The 20,088-nt window shown below is 41.2% G+C and overlaps 1 protein-coding gene across 3 annotated transcripts in view; it reads right to left on the reverse strand.

The window, feature by feature from the left end:
* trappc11 (trafficking protein particle complex subunit 11) overlaps positions 1-20,088 on the reverse strand; it is an 88,431-nt gene that overhangs the window by 57,508 nt on the left and 10,835 nt on the right. For all 3 annotated transcript variants that reach the window (XM_041186424.1, XM_041186425.1, XM_041186426.1), the window contains exons 3-10: positions 17,779-17,948; positions 14,502-14,572; positions 6,761-6,875; positions 5,119-5,218; positions 3,483-3,556; positions 2,463-2,559; positions 1,438-1,571; positions 1,081-1,228 (exon numbers count right to left, since the gene is read on the reverse strand). In XM_041186424.1, the coding sequence (XP_041042358.1) occupies positions 1,081-1,228; positions 1,438-1,571; positions 2,463-2,559; positions 3,483-3,556; positions 5,119-5,218; positions 6,761-6,875; positions 14,502-14,572; positions 17,779-17,948 (909 nt within the window). The remainder of the gene's footprint in view (positions 1-1,080; positions 1,229-1,437; positions 1,572-2,462; positions 2,560-3,482; positions 3,557-5,118; positions 5,219-6,760; positions 6,876-14,501; positions 14,573-17,778; positions 17,949-20,088) is intronic.

Below are 20,088 nucleotides of genomic sequence, written 5' to 3' on the forward strand. Positions count from 1 at the left end.
GCAGAACCGATGTCATCCTGCCCCATTTTAAATTTTCAGGAAGGCGGGGGCGCAGCAAAATCAGCTGCGGACCCGCCGTCCTGTCAATGGCCACTTGAGACCATTGACAGGATCATGTAACCAATTAAAGGACCTGCCCGTCCAACCTTAAGGCTGGCGGGCAGGCCAGAAGCTCTGGCAACAAATAGAGAAAACATGAACCCTCATCCAGCGGTGGGATGAGGTTTCATGCAGGGTTTTAAAAAATTGTAATGAAGTTATTCTGTGAATTATGAACATGTCCCAACTCGTGACATTGTCACATGAGGGGAAATGTAAGGGATTTTTCTTTTCTCTATTTTTAATAGTTTTAAAAGTCGAAGCGATCTCCCTGAGGCTGCGCTTAGCCTCAGGGGGATGTGCGCTCTTTCGTGCGCATGCGCGAAAGAGCGCACTCTTGATTTTAGGAAATCACCCCCGTCCACACAGAGAGCACACAGCACTTCCCGGTGGACGTCACACCTTAACTGGCCCGCCCACATAAAATGGCAGTGTGGCTCGCTTCGCTGGCGGCAATCAGCTCCGCAGCTGCCGGCAATTGGGTCGGGCCCGCCCGCCCGACAGGCAGAAAATTCTGCCCTATGGATTTCACATACCTGACGTTACAAGCATTAAGTAATTCAGAAGTATTATGCACTATGCTGTGATCCCACTGACTGTCTTTGTAAAGTCAAAAATATGCATGGGTCAAATGCTCAATAAAGAGAAATCTTCCCTCCAGTAGGTGATGTTTTAGAATAGAATTCTCTTGAAACACAAATTAAATCCTTCGAAACAGTTAATTTAAGCCACAAATTTATTTCCTCGTGGTTAATGATCTCTTCCCTCCCCACACAAAAATCTATGAGTACCTTCAGCATAAGTAAAAAAAACATTTCAATCTTATATTCTAACCAGCCACAAATTTGATATTCAAAAAATGGCTCACAATGGCAGGGCAAAGCACATTCTATGAAATAATGGAGCATGAACACATTTTATTAATAAATCACAAACTACCATAGATAGCTTGACCCCATATTTCTTGGAAAGTTTACATACATCATGATTGCAGAGATGATTCGCCAGTTGTTTGCGTTCTTGTGCATAGTATGCCGCCTGCTGGTAATAGAAGCCAGGGTTCTGGGTCTGAATTGCTGTGAGGCCAAGTTTAATGGCTTCATCAAACAAATCTCCAAATGCTTGAAATCTTACAAAGGGGAGAAAGGGAAGCATTACAAATAAGTTCCCAGAAAACATCCAGTGGCTGGTTTCATCAATAAATCTATAAATAGTGGTAGGTGAGGAACACGCACATAAAGAAATAAACTTTTGTTTATCACACACACCACAATTTATGCACATAACCATCCATGGTAAAGGGAACAATAACAAGTCAAAAATTCACTAGGATCATACTGTTTAGACATCCAGGCTGTGTGTTCAAATGCCAGTTCTGCACTTCCTATCTTCTTTTTGCATAAATCCACATGCTTACGAAACTGCGCGATGGCATCCAATGGAGCATTGTGTTGGAAACATAAACGACAAATCTGGTGAGGGGTGGTGGGGGAAGAAGCAGAAAGAAAAATGAAATCTTCACACCCTTGTCAATTGTATCCCAAGGTATTCCAGGCACTCACAATATTCACAAATTGTTTGTGATCCTAACTCCTATCTCTGTTTTAGGTTTGGTACCACATCAAAGCAAGTAAATACATCAATCACGACTCATGCTTTAAATAGATGTACTTGTGCTCCCTTGTTACTGTTTAAATAAAACTTGCTAAACCAGATTCCTGGCCAAAATTTCACAAGATGAAATTTTGTTCAGCTTACAGTGGGAAGGCAATATATTAATGAATGAAATGAATTTTATTTTTGAAAGTAATTAGAGATAAACCGTTGAGTGAAAAATATAAATCTTCCCAACTTTACTTTATCCAACCACTGAATGCTTGCTTCACTATTTACTTTTGTTTTCCATAAAAGCAATTATAATAATTTCCAATTGAGCACATTCCTAAGGAACATCTAGTTCATGATAGAATACATGCTTGCATCAAATAGTAAAACAGGCTATAGAATTTGAAACTGGTCTATGCAAGATAAAATAGAACTAAAATGAACTAGGCAAGCAACAATGGAGATTGTGTCATAGATGCTAGATTTTCAAAACAGACTACTCAAACGTTAAAAATCCACAAGGTCATTAGATTGCAGATTCTCCGCACATTAACTTACAAAAGAGTTGTTTTTGTCACCTTTCAATGCTTTCAAGATTAATACCACTGCTTTCTTTTGAAAAGCAGGCAGAAAGTTTCAAAACTGCTGTAATAAATAAACATTAGTTACTTCTAACTATTACATTCACCTATGGCAATGTGGTTAACTCCATAATCAGCTGGCAAAATAACACTATAATTAATCATTTGCATAATCACCTTATAGTTGATGAATCCAGCCATGGTCTTGATTTCAAGCATGTTGGTCTCATGGGCTCTCAGTTCATGTACAAGGTTATAGGCCGTTCTGTAGTTCCTGAAAATGAAGATACCTTCAAATAAACAGATATCCGAGGTACGACGCGGTTAGAATGAACATTCAGCAAGTATTTTGTTAGGAAGCAGTGTTATAACAATTGCCAAGTTTTTGTCAGGCGTAATGCTGACATAACACAAAGCCGAACATTCAAACATACTAATTTAATTCTGCATTGTGCTAGAAGAGTGGAGAGAAGATGCAACAAATTGTCACGTTGGCAACTGAAAAGATGAAAAGCTGAATGCTATTTCCACTCCAAACTCTGAATGAAGACATGCGTTTTTATTAATGTTTGTTCACTGGATAGAGATGGAACTTATAGTTGCTCCTGTTTATTTCTCTGCAAAGGTCCACAAGTTCCAAAGTATGAAAATGATTTAGCTTCTAGTGAAGAATGAAAGATGATTGGAGGTAATTAAAATCAAAAAAATTCCCCAATTTGGAAGTAATTAAATATACTGAATGCTATGGTAATGAGCTACATTAAACCAAAAGGTTCCAAGATTAATTGCTGGTTTACAATGACTTCAATACAGATATAAATAGTGAAGAATTTCATTTCATCTCATCGCCCCTTAGACTGAATGTCCATTGAGGGCTGATCTGTTCTTAGTTGTTATACACCCCTTTTCACCTCAAATAGGTATTTGACAATCACCATGTAGGCTGACTTATCAACTGTCACTTGGGTAAGTTATTGGGCGTCTTCTTGCATCCACTACCACTCATGAACAAGCCACTGCCTCTAAAACTGGGGAAAAAAATAATGGGAAAAAAAACGACAAATAATTTTTCCTCCCCCAGTCAGGTTTTTGTTCAGGTCAATTACAACCCAGACAGTTAGACAAAATAAATAGAAACCAATTATAATAGTAAATATAACAAAAACTAAGAATATTACCAATTAATAAAAGCCTTACTTTAATGCATTTTGTGTGTCCTGTTTCAATTCGCTGAAGAAAGCCGTTTTGAATTGATGTCTCACAAATAAAAGCTATCAAAAAATAGGAACATGTTTAAACTACAAAGAAAGAATGTTGACATTCATCAAATCAGAAAGATCTGACCTAATCAGATTGTACAATGCAACGCACTGCTTACTGGCCTGTTAACTGTGAATAGATTCCACAATGGGGTCACATTTCAATTTTAGATGCATGCTGTTAATGTATTAATTATTTCCAAGGAGTTTTAATTGGTTATATGAAGTGCAATAATTCCAAAATTACTTTGATATACAGTTTGCAAATGAACAGGTATTACACAGCCCCAAAGTAATAAATCCAAATAATTTATTATTGCTTCCCATATGTCCCATTTCTCTACAGATGCAAAATAATTTACAAAATAAAGCCACTGATCTGGATCTGAAGTTTTCAAGCAGTTAACTTGCCTCTAATTTACTTCCATTATGGGAATTCAAATAGCAAATGTGCACATCATTGATCTTAAAAAGGCATGCTTGGCCTTTGTACTCCAGACCCCAGGTTGCCCACTGAGCAACACCAGGTGCATGGGAGATCCCTTAGTAATAACTGAACCCTTTTATATAAAATAGTCAATGATTGAAGCTTTCCAAAACATCTAATTATGTAATGCAATTAACAAAGCAAAACAACCCTTTGACTACTCTTCCAATCATAATTAAGATTGCCACCCCTACCAGATTGCCTAGAAGTGTGTGTTTGAATGGATTCCCACTGCTCTGTAACACCAACCATTACATGCTGCTGCCACAGAAGTGTCACCTCACATCCACTTGCTGCAGAGAGCCAGCCTGTATTTAATGGTGACCAAAAATAACACTGGCTGTTTAGTGGGAGTAGGGAAAGAGTGACAGCTGTTTGGGAACCAGAAGAATGAGTGGTTGGGGAGTGGTGAGAAGAGAGAAGTTAGGTCATTGGGGCTCAGACAGGCAAGAGGGAGGGAGACTGGGGAACGAGGTACACGTGAGGCCCAGCATTTCCGACAAAGCCAAGTGGACAGCAACATGGTGAATGGAAGTGGAATCGAGACAAAGGAGCAAGAGAAATCTGGGGGCTTTAGTGCAGGTAGCTAGTAAAAGATGGCATCCACTGGTGGGCAAATGGGGAAGGTGGTGATGGTTTTGCCACTGAGGGCTATTAGGCTATAGGATATTTCACCACAAATTGTGATTAAGACAGAGACTAGATCATTTAAAAGGGAATGGGATAAATTGAACAGGAGGAATTTAAAAGGATCAGGGTGGAGTTACTTTGGGCTGCAGTAAAGTATAACAAATGGTTTCCTCCTACGCAGTAACTGTAAGCATTCTGTGAAAACTCTCATGTCTAAGGCCAGGGAGAAGTTTTGAAATTTTGATGCTGAACTGTGGTTGGCATCAGAGCTACAGCTTTGTAAAATACTCCCAACCATCTAGTGCTCTACATTATTAACAATAGCTAGTCTAAAACGAACAGTCCCCACCCTAAATCAGAGGAAACCATACAAGTATTAATGCATTCAGACTGGGAATGACAGGACATGCCACCACTTCCACTCCACTCCCCTGCCCATGCCCTCAACTCTACTTACCTGATGAGTTGTCTTGTTCAAGAATTCTTTGTGAGATTTAACTCTCCGGATCTCCGTGTAATAATATGTCTGTGCATGCTCATAAAAAGCATTCTCTAACCTACAAAATGACAAAACAAAAATGTGTATTGTTAATGTGTAAAAAAATGCAATAAAAATGTAAATACTTGATATGATTTAACATCAACTTCCCAGCAAGCAAAGTCTATCAGCAATGAAGCATTATATTAAAACTGTGGGAGACACTAATATGCTAGAAACATTAATTTTATTCAACCATAATTCTTTCTGGACTTAGTTTGGCCATGGTACAAGGTTATCAGTTTAAGGCCATAATGGAGAGTTAACATGGTTTATGAATACCAAGCAAACTGTTTAAATAAAAAGACAGCCTGCTAAACTTCAAGAGCTTTTAACTACATTAAAAAAACACAGCCCCAAGATTGTGGAATTCTAAATGAAGGACCCCGAAAGAATATAAACTGAATTTATTTGCAATTTGATCTCAGGACATGGGTGATACTGACAAAGCCCCATTGATATGATACCCTTAGCCACCTGAACTGTATAGGCATTCTCCATAAACCTCTACTGTACAAAAATATATAGAAGTTACAACATGGAAACAGGATGTTCAGCCCAACCAGTCCATGTCAGCATTTACCACTCAACTCAACAAATAATCTTAATCACATTTACCCACCTTGTTACCATATCCCTTAATCCCTCTTTTCTTCATGCACCGATTTAATCTAAGATTGAATGTTAATAGTATGCCTCAAGCACTAACCATGAAAGTCAATTCCAACCTCAAAAGTCTGTGAAAGAAGCGTCTCCTCAGTTCCAAATCTCGTACAATAAATTTTGTGCCAATGATCCTAAACTGCTACTCTGCCCTATCCTTTCTTAGTTTTAAAACCAATAAATCAGCTAGAAAAAGCTCCAATTTTTCAAGTTTTATTCATATTAGCATCTCCTCATAGAAGGTAGCATCCTGATTAAGCGTTATGGCACCCTCGTTAAAAACAGATCACCATATCCTTCCTATATTGTGAATTCCAATGCCGCACACAACATCCTAACTTGTACAGGTTCATGATTACCTCTTCACTTTTATATTCTATACCTCTAGATAAAACATAAATGAAACCAAGAATTCCATTAGCTTTTTTATTAAACAGCTTCATGAACTTCAATAAAATGAGGGATCCCAAACAAGTTAAAGCAGCATGGAGCAGCAGTGTGGCATCGCGGGTGAGGTCCCAATGAGGTTATAAGCAGCACAAAGCTACCCAGAAAACACACTCATCTTCCTAGGTGTCATGTATGATTTCGGCTTTAAGTGCTTGCCCATTGACATTCAGTAGGGAGCTGCCGCGTAGCCCCTGTAGACAAAATAAAAACTATCCACACACCCAAATTGTTCTTCACGTGTTGGATACAGTATTGTTAAAACAGGGGAAATGTTTAACCCATTTGAATCAAACATAGTCTTAGTTGCAATTTAAAGCAAAACAACAGCTTAGGAGGACAATTATTTTAAACTAGTACACCAAAAGCAAGGTTATAAGAAAACCTTTCTGAAAACATTTAAACTTTAGGTCTAGCAAGAGGGGTATAGTCAAAAATGTAAAGCACTTACCTGATAATGTATCCCACGAGATGATCAGTATGTGGTAGCACAAACAAAGACTTTCCTGACAAGTCACAGGCATTGCACAGTGCCGCTGCTCTCTCTGAAGCAATTAAGTCCTCACCTAAGAAACAATAAATAGAAAAAAACATTTAATCCAAAATGAGGTGGTGATGAAGTGAGAAACTTTTTATAACCGCATAAAAACTGTGTGGTAATGAATTGCAGAAAGGCTGATGAGCCACATAGCACTGGATAGATCTTAGAGTACAACTGAAATATTTTAACCGGATTACATTTCGGATTTTATTCTAAAAATACTATAAAGCAGCAAAAGGTCCACTTCTCTTTGTATTTTTCGTCCATTCATTATGCTTGAGCATCAGAAATTAGCAGAAAGTCTCTTCTCGAATGTTTCAAGACAAAGTGAATGTTCAAATGGATAAAAACAAAATTAAACACCTGAACCAGGCTTAAGCTGGATTTTTTTTAAAAAGCAGTCCAGGGTGAAGAAAAAAAAATAGGCTAAAAATATTTATTAAAAATAAGCTTGGAAAGAAAATCAGTCAAAGTAGCTATGCAAGGGGATATTTCACTGCTCTGTTGCTGCTCATTGAAACATTATTTCTTGTTAGCTGCTGTATTGTGCAAGGTCTGTAATGAAAAGAAGAAACATTTTAAATTATAGATTTTAAAATTACTTGCATGCAGTGCAAACTGCTACCTAAATATCACAATACAGTTTAGTACACTATGGGCCCTGCCTTGTGCTGCAGAACTAGCTGTGCCCCTAGCCAAGCTGTTCCAGTGAAAATACTGGCAGCTGTGAAAGATTGCACCCGTATGTCCCATCCCCAGGACAAATCCAACCCTGCCAATACCACACCATCAGTCTACTCTCGATCATCGTCATCAAAGTGATGGAAAGTATCATTGACAAGCTGCACTTATAATGCAACAACTGGCTCACTGACGCTCACTTTGGGTTACCAAGATCAGTCAGCTCCTGACTCATTACAGCTTTGATCCAAATATGGACAAAGAGCGGAACTCGAGGGTGAGGCGAGAGTGACTGCTCTTGAGATCAAGGTAGTACTAGACCAAGCTGGCATGATGCCCCAGCAAATTGAAGTCAATGGAAGTCAGGGGTTAAAGCTTTCCACTGTTTGAAGTAATACCTAGCACAAAGAAAAATGTTGTTGGAGCCCAATAATCTGAACCCCAGAACATTGCTGCAGGAGCTCCTCAGGGTAGTGTCCCAGGTTCAACCATCTTCAGCTGCTTCATCAATGGTTTTCCCTCCATCATAAGGTCAGAGTTGGGGATGTTTGCTGATGACCACACAATGTTCAGTACATGTCCATATGCAGCAAGACCTGGACAATATTCAAAGCTTGGGCTGATATATGGTACGGATGTAACCTGCGACTTAAGTGTCAGGATATGACCATCACAACAAGAGAGAATCCAACCATCTTCTCATGACATTCAATGAATCCTGAATCCTCCACTATCAACATACTGAGGCATTAACACTGACCACAAACTGAACTAGACCAGCGATATAAATACCGTAACTACAAGGGAAGGTCAGAGGCTGAAATTCTGCAGTGGGTATCTCACCTCCTGACTCCCCAAAGTCTGTCCACCATCTACTAGGCACAAGTCAGGAGTATGATGGAATACTCCCCACTTGCCTGGATGCGAGTGCAGCTCACACAACACTCAAGCAGCTTGCACTGCCCAGGACAAAGCAGCTGGCACCCCATCTACCATCTAAAACATTCACTTCCTCCACCACCTCACAGAGGCAGCAGTGTGTACCATCTACAAGATGTGTTGCAGCAACTCACTCCTTCTATAATAACTTCCAAACCTGCACCTCTATCACCTAGAAGGATGAGGGCAGCAGATGCATGGGAACGCTACCACAATTTGCAAGTTCCCCTCCAACTCTCACCATCCTGACTTGGAACTATATCACCATTCCTTCACTGGCTGTATCAAAATCCTGGAACTCCTTTCCCGACAGCACTGGGTGTGTAACTAAGCCACATGGACTGCAGGGATTCAAGGAGGTGGCTCACCCCCAACTTTGAGGGCAATTAGGAATGAACAACAAATTGCGGCCTTGCCAGCAATGCTCACATCCCACATAAAGAAAATAAAAACACAAGCCTTCTCAGTGTGTATGTCATCCCAGTCACCCCAGTTTTCTCTAGTGCACTTAAGAGACTTGTTTAATTTAGCTTAGCTTGTTTGGTAAACAGCTGGCAGCCTTCATTCCACTCTCAACATTAATATATCATGAAAGAATACAAAAAAAGTGTAAAATGTGGTTGAATCTTGGAGTTTTGGCAGATCACACATTTAATAATTCATATTGATGTAGTTCACCTCATGCAATAAGCCAACCATTTCAAACAGAAGCATTCTTTCACTTTTCCATTATAGTAACTTTATTTTCAGAAAAGAAAACCAAAATGGAAATAATAAAAAGTAAAAAACACTGCAGAGCTGGAAATCTAAAACAAAAACAGAAATTGCTAGAAAACATTCAGCAGGTCAGACAGCACCTGTGAAGAGAGAGAGAGACAGCTTTAACATTTGATGTTAACTCTGTTTCTCTCTCTATAGATGCTGACCAACTTGCTGAGTGTCTTTCAGCGTTTTATGTTTTGTTATAGAAGTGATCAAGTCCAGACTCCAGCGAACAACAGAACGGAGCAATCACTTGGACACTGTAAACAAACTTCCTACTAACCGAATACTTAAACAAATTATAGCTCCATTCTAAAGCTTAACTATCAGTCGTAAAACTTGATCAAAACAAAATTAACAGAATAATTAGCGATGCATAAAGTACATTTTGCCTTCACATCTACTCAAGATGCACTGTGGGGAGAGCAGAGGATAGTCTTTATATTTTGGTCAGGAGAAATTGTATAACATGAAACCACGCAGATCAGCTGACTTGTGATGCCTGGTAACACCTTCTGGATTGTTGTAGCAGGAAGGCAAACAACTACCTCGTGTTCCAGGCAAACAGGGAAGGCCAGCAACAAAATGCATCATTAAGAAACCTGATTGCTTCATTGAAATATCCATATTAGATTAAATTCGATGTATGGCTGTGACCAAGTAAGTTTCAATCATCTGATGCTTTAGTGGTTAAAGGCAGCTTTCATCAAACCACTGCGGTTAATGCTAATATCAGCTAGTAGCGGAAAAGAATCAGCAACTAAGAAATGGCAAAGCAAGATAAAGTAACTAAATAATGTAACTTAAGTTCCCACTTCAGATAACTATCTAGTAACTCCCACAGGAAACCATGTGCATCAGGTCAATTCTGGATGGGGTCGGGCTGCAACGTCAGTCATGATAAAATAGTCCTGCAACACTCATCATTTAGACTCATGTATGAAGAATGGCTGCAGCAAGAGCTAGTACCCCCAAAAGAGAAAACTGATTGGGTGGTAGTGGGCTAGCGGAGGTGCGGGGAGCATTGAAAGTAAAAAACTAAAAGCATGCACTGAAATCACATTCCCCCAAATCCTCGCCATGAAAATTATAATACAGTTCCACAATTAAAGCTTTACACACTTTGGATTTCTGAATGTGTTACAGCCAACTATTTTCAAACAGTTTTTTGGGGGGATGGGGTAGTTGAAACAATTTATAAAGCTAACAAAATAAAGTGAACCATTTTAAACAAACAAAAATGGCTGGAAAAACTCAGCAGGTCTGACAGCATCTACAGAGAGGAATACAGGTAACGTTTTGAGTTCGTACGACTCTTCATCAGAACTCCATTTTAACATTGTATGAATAGTGACAGAATTTGTACTTCCTTCACTAAAACAGAAGGACTAGTTTCATCAGACATCACAGAAAGCAACATTGGGAAGTTAAACATTTTATTTCAAAACAAAATCCTGAACAAAAAAATGCAATGACCGCAAAGTAATATATCCACAGTCAAAAACTTTTCTAAATCCTATTTCTTGCCATTTAAGTTTCAAATAAAATATTGAAATCATAGAATAACTGCATTGGTAAATACTTACTTTAAAGTAATTTAAAATATTTATAACTTACTTACAGAAACACTAAAGTAAAGTTATTTGAAAAGAAATGAAAACAGAAATACTGGAAATGCTTAGTCAGCATCCATAGCAAAATCAGACAAGTTAACATTTTGGATGTAGACGCTTCTTTCGAACAGTTCTGAACAATGGTTTGCAACCTACATATAAATTTGTCTGTTCTTTCCATGGATGCTGACGTCGTCGTACGTTTCCAGCATTTTCCGTTTCATTGATGGCGAGGCGATGCCGTAGTTGTATTGTCACTGGACTAGTAATCCAGAGGCCCAGGGAAATGCTCTGAGGACTTGGAAATATATCACCGTTCCTTCACTGTCGCTGGGTCAAAATCCTGGAACTCTCTTCCAAACAGCACTGTAGGTGTACCTACACCACATGGACTGCAGCGGTTCAAGAAGACAGCTCACCACCGCCTTCTCAAGGTCAACTAGGGATGGGCAATAAATGCTGGCCCAGCCAGCGAAGCCCGCATCCTCTGCATAATAAAAAAAACTTGGGTTCAAATCCCAACATGGCAGATGGTGGAATTTTGAATTCAATAAAAATCTGGAATTAAAAGTTTAATGATGATCATGAAACTATTGTTGATTGTTGTAAAAACCCACCTGGTTCACCAATGTCCTTTAGGGAAGGAAATATGCCGTCCTTTCCTGGTCTGGCCTACATGTGACTCCAGACCCACAGCAATGTGGTGAATTCTTAAATGCCCTCTGATATGGCTTGGCATTGACCTAGGCACTGGAAACGACAATGGCAGTCGCAGCCCTGCCGACCCTGCAAAGTCCTCCTTACTAACATCTGGGGGCTTGTGCCAAAATTGGGAGAGCTGTCTCACAGACTAGTCAAGCAACAGCCTGACATAGTCATCCTCACGGAATCATACCTTACAGATAATGTCCCAGACACCACCATCACCATCCCTGGGTATGTCCTGTCCCACCAGCAGGACAGATATGGTGGCACGGTGGTATACAGTCGGGAGGGAGTTGCCCTGGGAGTCCTCAACATCGGCTCCAGCTCCCATGAAGTCTCATGACATCAGGTCAAACATGGGCAAGGAAAACTCCTGCTGGTTACCACGTACCACCCTCCCTCAGCTGATGAATCAGTGCCTCTCCTTGTTGAACACCACTTGGAGGAAGCACTGAGGGTGGAAAGGGTGCAGAATGTGCTCTGGGAGGGGGACTTCAACATCCATCACCAAGAGTGGCTCAGTGGCACCACTACAGACCGAGCTGGCCGAGTCCTAAACGACATAGCTGCTAGACTGGGTCCGTGGCAGGTGGTGAGGGAACCAAGAGGGAAAACATACTTGACCTCGTCCTCACCAACCAACCTGCCGTAGATTCATCTGTCTATGACAATATCGGTAGGAATGACCACCACACAGTAGTTGTGGAGACAAAGTTGTGCCTTCACATTGAGGATTGCCTCCATCGTGTTGTGTGGCACTACCAGCGTGCTAAATAGGATTGATTTCGAACAGATCTGGCACCTCAAGACTGGGCATCCATGAGGCACTGTGGGCCATCAGCAGCAGCAGAAGAATTGTACTCTAACACGATCTGTAACCTCATGGCCCAGTATAACCCCCACTCTACCGTTACCATCAAGCCAGGGATCAACCCTTATTTCATTGAAGAGTGCAGGAGGGCATGCCAGGAGCAGCATCGGGCATACCTAAAAATGAGGTGTCAGCCTGATGAAGCTATACATAAGACTACTTGCATGTCAAACAGCATTAGCAGCAAGTGATAGACAGAGCTAAGTGATCCCACAACCAAAGGCTCAGATCTGAGCTCTGCAGTCCTGCCACATGCAGTCATGAATGGTGGAAGACAATTAAACAACTCACTGGTGGAGGCTCCACAAATATCCCCATCCTCAATGATGGAGGAGCCCATCACACCAGTGCAAAAGATAAGGCTGAAGCATTCGCAACAATCTTCAGCGAGAAGTGCAGAGTGGATGATCCATCCCAGCCTCTTCCGAAGGTCCCCAGCATCACAGTGCCAGTCTTCAGCCAATTTGATTCACTACATGTAAATCAAGAAACGACTGAAGGCACTGGATACTGCAAAGGCTATGCGCCCTGACAATACTCCAGCTATAGTACTAAAGGCTTGTGCTCCAGGATTTTCCGCACCCCTAGCCAAGCTGTTTCAGTACAGCTACAACACTGGCATCTACCCAACTATGTGGAAAATTGCCCAGGTATGCCCGGTACACAAAAAACAGGACAAATCCAACCCGGCCAATTACCGCCCCATCAGTCTACTCTCGATCACCAGTAAAGTAATGGTTGGGGTCATCAACTGTGCTATCATGCTGCACTTGTTTAGCAATAGCCTGCTCACTGACACCCAGTTTGGGGTCCGCCAGGGGCCACTCAGCTCCTGACCTCATTGCAGCCTTGGTTCAACCATGGACAAAAAAGCTGAACTCCCGAGGTGAGGTAAGAGTGACTGCCCTTGACAGAGTTTGGCATCAAGGAGCCTTAGCAAAACTGGAGTCAATGGGAATCAGGGGGAAAACTCTCCACTGGTTCAAGTCATACCTAGCACAAAGGAAGATGGTTATGGTTGTTGGAGATCAATCATCTCAGCTCCAGGACATCACTGCAGGAGTGCCTCAGGATAGTGTCCTCGGCCCAACCATCTACAGCTGTTTCATCAAAGACCTTCCTTCCATAAGGTCAGAAGTGGGTATGTTCACTGATGATTGCACAATGTTCAGCAATGTTACGACTCCTCAGACACTGAAGCAGTCCATGTCCAAATGCAGCAAGACCCAGACAATATCCAGCCTTGGGCTGACAAGTGGCAAGTAACATTCGCGCCACTCAAGTGTCAGGCAATGACCATCTCCAGCAAGAGAAATCCAACCATCGCCCCTTGATGTTCAATGGCATTAACATCACTGAATACTCCACTATCAACATCCCGGGGGTTACCGCTGACCACAAACTGAACTGGTCTAGCCATATAAATACTGTAGTTCAAGAGCAGGTCAGGGGCTAGGAATTGTGCAATGGGTAACCCACCTCCAAACTCCCCAAAGCCTGTCCACCATCTACCAGGCACAAGTCAGGAGTATGATGGAATATTCCCCACTTGCCTGGATGAGTGCAGCTCCCACAACACTCAAGAAGCTCAACACCGCCCAGGACAAAGCAGCTCACTTGATTGGCACCACATCCACAAAACTTCACTCCCTCCACCACCGATTCACAGTGGCAGCAGTGTACACCATCTACAAGAGGCACTGCAGGAATTCACCACTTCCTTCGACAGCACCTTCCAAACTCACAACTACTGCCATCTAGTAGGGCAAGGGCAGCAGACACATGAGAACACCACCACCTGGAAGGTCCCCTCCAAGCCACTCATGATCCTGACTTGGAAATATATCGCCGTTCCTTCGCTGTCACTGGCTCGAAATCCTGGAACTCCTTCCCTAGCAGCATTGTGGGTGTACCTACACCACATGGACTGCAACGGTTCAAGGAAGCAGCTCACCACCACCTTCTCAAGGGCAACTAGAGATGGGCAATAAATGCTGGCCCAGCCTGTGACACCCACATCCCATGAATGAATTTTTTAAAAATTGTTTTTTCCTTTTAAAAGACCTTGCAATGAAAGTACCTGGAGGTAAGGGAGTTTTCTTCTGTATCAGTACAACAGCAACCTTTGTGTTTCTTCCCTGTAAACTTTGCCTGCAATGATAAAACAATTCAGAGCAGGATAGAAAAAAGTACAAAAGAAAGAAATCAAGCAACCTGATAGAATTGTGCACATAAGGTAAAGAGTCTGATTTAGGTCCTTTACTCTGGACAAAAGAAGAATGCCTTATTTTCCTAAGGTTTAGGATGAAAATACTGTCTGTGTATCCCATAGCACAGAAGTTTGCAAATTATAAATTATAGTACAGCAAAATACAAGAGCAGAAAAGTCTGCATTCCAACAAACCAACCTCAACAAATCACCCACTCTCCCCAATATCTCCCTTCAGAAAAGGAAGATGCTAAAAGTATCATCTTTACAACAAAGCAATACAACAAATTTATTTCACAAATAGGCCTCAGCATAAAATCTCATTTCAATTTCTGGATTTTTTTTTAAATATATCGTCATATTTTCAAGGAACAGTTCAATTTTACAACCTTTTAGAATAAAGAGCTTGCGAGTGAAAACTAACATTAGACTAAGAAATACATTTGGATATAACACAGCAGGAAATGAAATGAATTATATATTCGGTTGAATTACACTACACAACTGTGTTTGGGTTATAAATCTAATTGAATTAAATTCCTACGACTCTTCGGCACAAGGGTTGCTTCAAGGATTGTTTCTTAGAGCAATACATTGCAGAACCTACCCAGGAACAGGCTATTTTAGAACTAATAGTGTGTAATGAGGTAAGATTAAGAGATATCGTGGTTAGGGATCCTCTCAAGGGTAGCGACCACAACATTGTAGAATTTCAAATTCAGTTTAAGGGCTAGCAACTCCAGTCTCAAACCAGTGTCCTCAACTTAAATAAGGGCAATTACAGGAGGTATGAAGAAAGAGCTGTCTAAGGTGGGCTGGGAAAATAGATTAAGGGGAAGGTCAGTGGATGAGCATTTGTCAGACATTTAAGCAGATATTTCAAAACACTCAGCTAAAATTTATCCCGATCAAAAAGAAGAACTCAATGAGAAAGATGAACCACCCATGTTTAACAAAGGTGGTCAAGGAGGGTATCCAATCAAAAACTAAGACATCCTAAGCAGCAAAAACTAATGTTGGGCCAGGGGATTGGGAATTTTTTTTTAAGGAACCAACAGCAGATGACTAAAAAGCTAATAAAGAGGGAGAAACTGGTTATGAAAGTAAATTGGCAAGAAATATAAAAACAAACAGCAAGAGCTTCTGTCGATATATAAAAAGAAAAAGTAGCCAAAGTGAGCATGGGACCCTTGGAGGATGCAACTGGAGAATTGATAACAGGGAACAGGGAAATGGCAGATAATTTAAGCCGATATTTTGCATCGTCTTCACGGTGGAAGACACTAAACATCCCAAAGATATCAAATAAGCAAGGAGCTAATGGAAGGAAAAATCTTGTAACAGTCTCTATCACGAGGGGCACTGTATTTGACAAACTAATGGGACTTAAGGCAGGTAAGTTGCTAGCCTGCATCCAAGGATGTTATAGGAAATGCCTGCAGAGATAATCGAGGCATTGGTCAAAATATTCCAGAACTCACTAGATTCCTGAGGGCCCCGGCGAATTGGAAAACCACTAATGTGATGAACGTGTTCAAGAAAAGAGGGAGATAAAAAACAGGAAACTATAGGCCTGTCAGCCTAGCATCTGTCATTGGGAAAATGCTAGAGTCCATTATCAAGGAAGAAATAACAGGACATTTAGAAAAGCTTAACGCAATCAAACAGAGTCAACATGGTTTTGTGAAAGGGAAATCATGTTTGTCAAATTTGCTGAAGTTCTTTGAGGATATAACAAGCAGAGTTGATAAAGGGGAACCGGTAGATGTAGTGTATTTGGATTTTCAGAAGGCATTCGATAAGGTGCCACATAAAAGGTTAGTGCACAAGATAGGAGCCCACGGTATTGGGGGGTAATGTATTAGCATGGGTTGAGGATTGGTTAACACACAGAAGACAGAGTCAGGTTAATGGGTCTTTTTCAGGCTGGAAAGATGTTGGAATGAGTGCCACAAGGATCAGTCCTAGGGCCTCATTTATTTACTATCTATATTAATGACTTGGAGGAGGGGGCAGAGTGTAATGTATCCAAATTTGCTGAGTATAGAAATATAGGTGGGAGCACATGTTGTGACAATGACACAAGGAATATCGATAAGTTGAGTGAGTGGGTAAAAACTTGGAGTTTAATGTAGGAAAGTGTAAGGTCATGCACTTTGATAGGAAGAATCAAATGGCATACTATTATTTAAATGGAAAGAAACTCCAAAAAAGTGCGGCAGAGGAGGATCTTGGGCGTTCTTATGTATGAAACACAAAAAATTTGCATGCAGGTGCAGCAAGTAATTAAGGCAGCAAATGGAACTTTGGCCTGTATTGCTAGGGACTTGGAGTTTAAAAACAACGAAGTCTTGTTACAACTGTACAGGGTGTTGGTGAGGCCGCACCTGGAGTACTGTGACAGTTTATATCCCCGTATTTAAGAAAGGATATACTTATTGGAGGCAGTTCGACAGAGATTCAGTAGGCTGATTCCTGGGATGAAGGGCTTGACTTATCAAGAACAGCTAAACAGGTTAAGCCTTTATTCATTAGAGTTTAGAAGGATGAGAAGTGATCTTATTGAAACATACAAAATGCTGAGAGGTCTTGACAGGCTAGATGTTGAGAAGGTGTTTCCACAAGTGGTGGAATCTCAAACTAGGGGACGTAGTTACTGAATAAAGAGACACTCAATTAAAACTGAGATGCGAAGGAATTTCTTCTCTCAGAGGATAGTGAATGTCTGGAATTCTCTACCCCAGAGAGTCGTGGAGGCTAGATCACTGAAAGTATTTAAAAGGGAGGTAGGTAGATTTTTGAAATATCAGGGAGTTGAGAGCTATGAGGGGCTGGCACGAAAGAGGAGTTGAGGCTTGGGGCAGACCAGCCATGATCTTACTGAATGGTGGGGTAGGGTTGAGGTGCCGAATGGCCTACTCCTGCTCCTATTTCTTATGTTCTTTTTTAGATTATGGTGATTTGGTAGTTCTTAGATACTTAGAAGTAGATCTGTAGCATTTCCTGGTCAAGACATTATAATTCACAGGTTAGATTCTCTTTCAAATCATCCGAAGAGATGTTAAACACCCAAGGAGTTATTTATGTAGGCACATTCCTTACAGATTTTTTCTTAAACAGATTCTTAAAAGAATATTCAATTACAAACCTGACAATTTCTACTCTGGTAGCACACTCTGACTGTTTCTCCTTCCACTGAGCTTCATCCCAGTCCAGTTCATAGAATACTACTACCAGTGCAGGAACAAGGTTTAGATGTTTGTTCATCCAGCCAGTTTTAAGGATTCCTTTTGGAATGTACCACTCATAAGAAGTCCTCTATAAAAGGGAAAATTCAATAATTTGAGAAAAGTACACCGTTACAGTGCAGTACATCCAATGTGATTGTGACAACAATAAACGATTCCTCCAGGTCCAGCTTATTCCGTCTGCAGCCTCTAACACAGTGGACCTTCCTCCAATGCCTCACCACTGTCATCCAGCTGGGTGGAACTGCTCTCACGTGGTTCCATTCTTATCCGATCATAAGCAGGTTATCACTTGCATTGATTTCTCTTCCTGCTCCCTTTGGTATCTCCCAAAGATCTATCCCTGGTCTTGTACTATTTATCATCTACATGCTGCCTCTCAGAGACACCATCCGAAAGTGCAGCATAGTTTTCACTTGCAAGTTGCGACACCCAGCTATACCTCGCCACCACCTCTCTTGACTTCTCCACTGTTGCTAAATTATCAGACTGCTTATTCAAATCCAGTACTGCAACAGCAGAAATTTCTTCCAATTAAATATTGAGAAGACTGAAAACCATTGCTTTTGGCCCGCACTCCAAACTCTTTTCCCTAGCTGTTGACTCCAACCGTCTGATGTCTGTTTGCAAACTTGGTGTTTTATTTGACCTCAAGATGAGCTTCAGGCCACATGATCATGCCATCTCTGAAATTACATATTTCCACCTCTGGAACATCACCCGACTTCACCCCATCTCAGCTCATCTGCTGCTGAAACCCCCATTCTTGCTTTTGTTGCCTCTAGACTCGACTATCTCAACATACACCTGGCTAGTCTTTCACATTCTACCCTCCGTAATCTTGAGGTCATTCAAAGCTCTGCTGCCCAAGTCTTAACTCACACTAAGTCCTGTTCCCCCATCATCCTGTGCTCGCTGACTTACGCTGGATCACGGCCAAGCAACATCTCAATTTTAAAATTCTCATCCTGGTTTTCAAATCGCTCCTCGGCCTCACCATCTCTAATCTCCTCCAGCCCTACAATCCTCCTTGATATCTCTAGTCCTCTAAGTCTGGCCTCTTGAGCATCCCCGATTTTAAACACTCTACCATTGGTGGCCATGCTTTTAGTTTCCTAGGTCTTAAACTCTGGAATTCTTTTCCTACACCACTCTGCCTCTCTTCCTTGCTTTCCTCCTTTAAGACAGTCTTTAAAGCCTACTTCTTTGACCAAGCTTTCCGTCATCTGACCTGATAGCTCCTTATTTGGCTCGGTATGATAATCTGTTTTATAATGCTCCTGTGAAGCATCTTGGGGCGATTCTTTAAGTTAAAGGTGATATATAAATACAAGTTCTTGTTGTTGAAGTAGAGGGCAACCTTTGCTGTTCATCTTGCTAAAAGGAACTACTTCCATTTATATGGTGCATTTAATCAAGTCCTAGGGAGCTTCAGAGTCAGACCCAAACTAATGTAGGAAATGGAGCTGGCCAAAAGTACAGCAGAGAGTAGATTTTAAGGAAGCTTCTGAAGGGGGTGAGGGGGCAAGAGATGCAGCAAAGTAAAGAACGCAAGATCTAGGAGCTGGAATAAAAATTGATAGTGCTGGAAATACTCATCAGGTTTGGCAGCATCTGTGGACCTGCTGAGTATTTCCAGCACTTTCTGTTTTTATTTCAGAGTTTCAACATCCTCAGTACTTTGCTTTTATCTATAAACTGCAGTAGACCATTTAGCCCTTTGAGCCTACTCCGCCATTCAAAAGATCATGGCTTATCTTCTACCTCAACTCCAACTTCCTACAAGATCCTTATGTCCCTTAATTCCCTCAGTATCCAGAAAAAAAATCAACCTCTGCCTTGAATGTGTTCAACAACTGAGCATCCACAGCTCTGAGGTAGAGAATTCCAAAGAATCTGACCCATTGTTGAAGAAATTTCTCATCTCAGTCCTAAACAGTTGAACCCTTGTTCTAGATTCCCAGCCAGAGGAAACAATTTCTCAGCATCCACCCTGTCAACTCTGAGAATTCTATGACCCAGATCTTCCAGTCTCCAGATGGTCAGAGACCGTATGTAACACGGAAGATGCACTAGGACTCCTCAGAAGTCCAAACGGACTGACTCCACAGTAATTGGTCAGTAAGTTTCAACTTCCGATGGGCAATTCCCCTGCTCCATGGGAGCCTCCGAAAAAGTCTCCAACTCTTTTGGAGGATTCTGACTTACTT

This window comes from Carcharodon carcharias, chromosome 4, assembly GCF_017639515.1.
Source record: "Carcharodon carcharias isolate sCarCar2 chromosome 4, sCarCar2.pri, whole genome shotgun sequence".
Classification (NCBI taxonomy): domain Eukaryota; kingdom Metazoa; phylum Chordata; class Chondrichthyes; order Lamniformes; family Lamnidae; genus Carcharodon; species Carcharodon carcharias.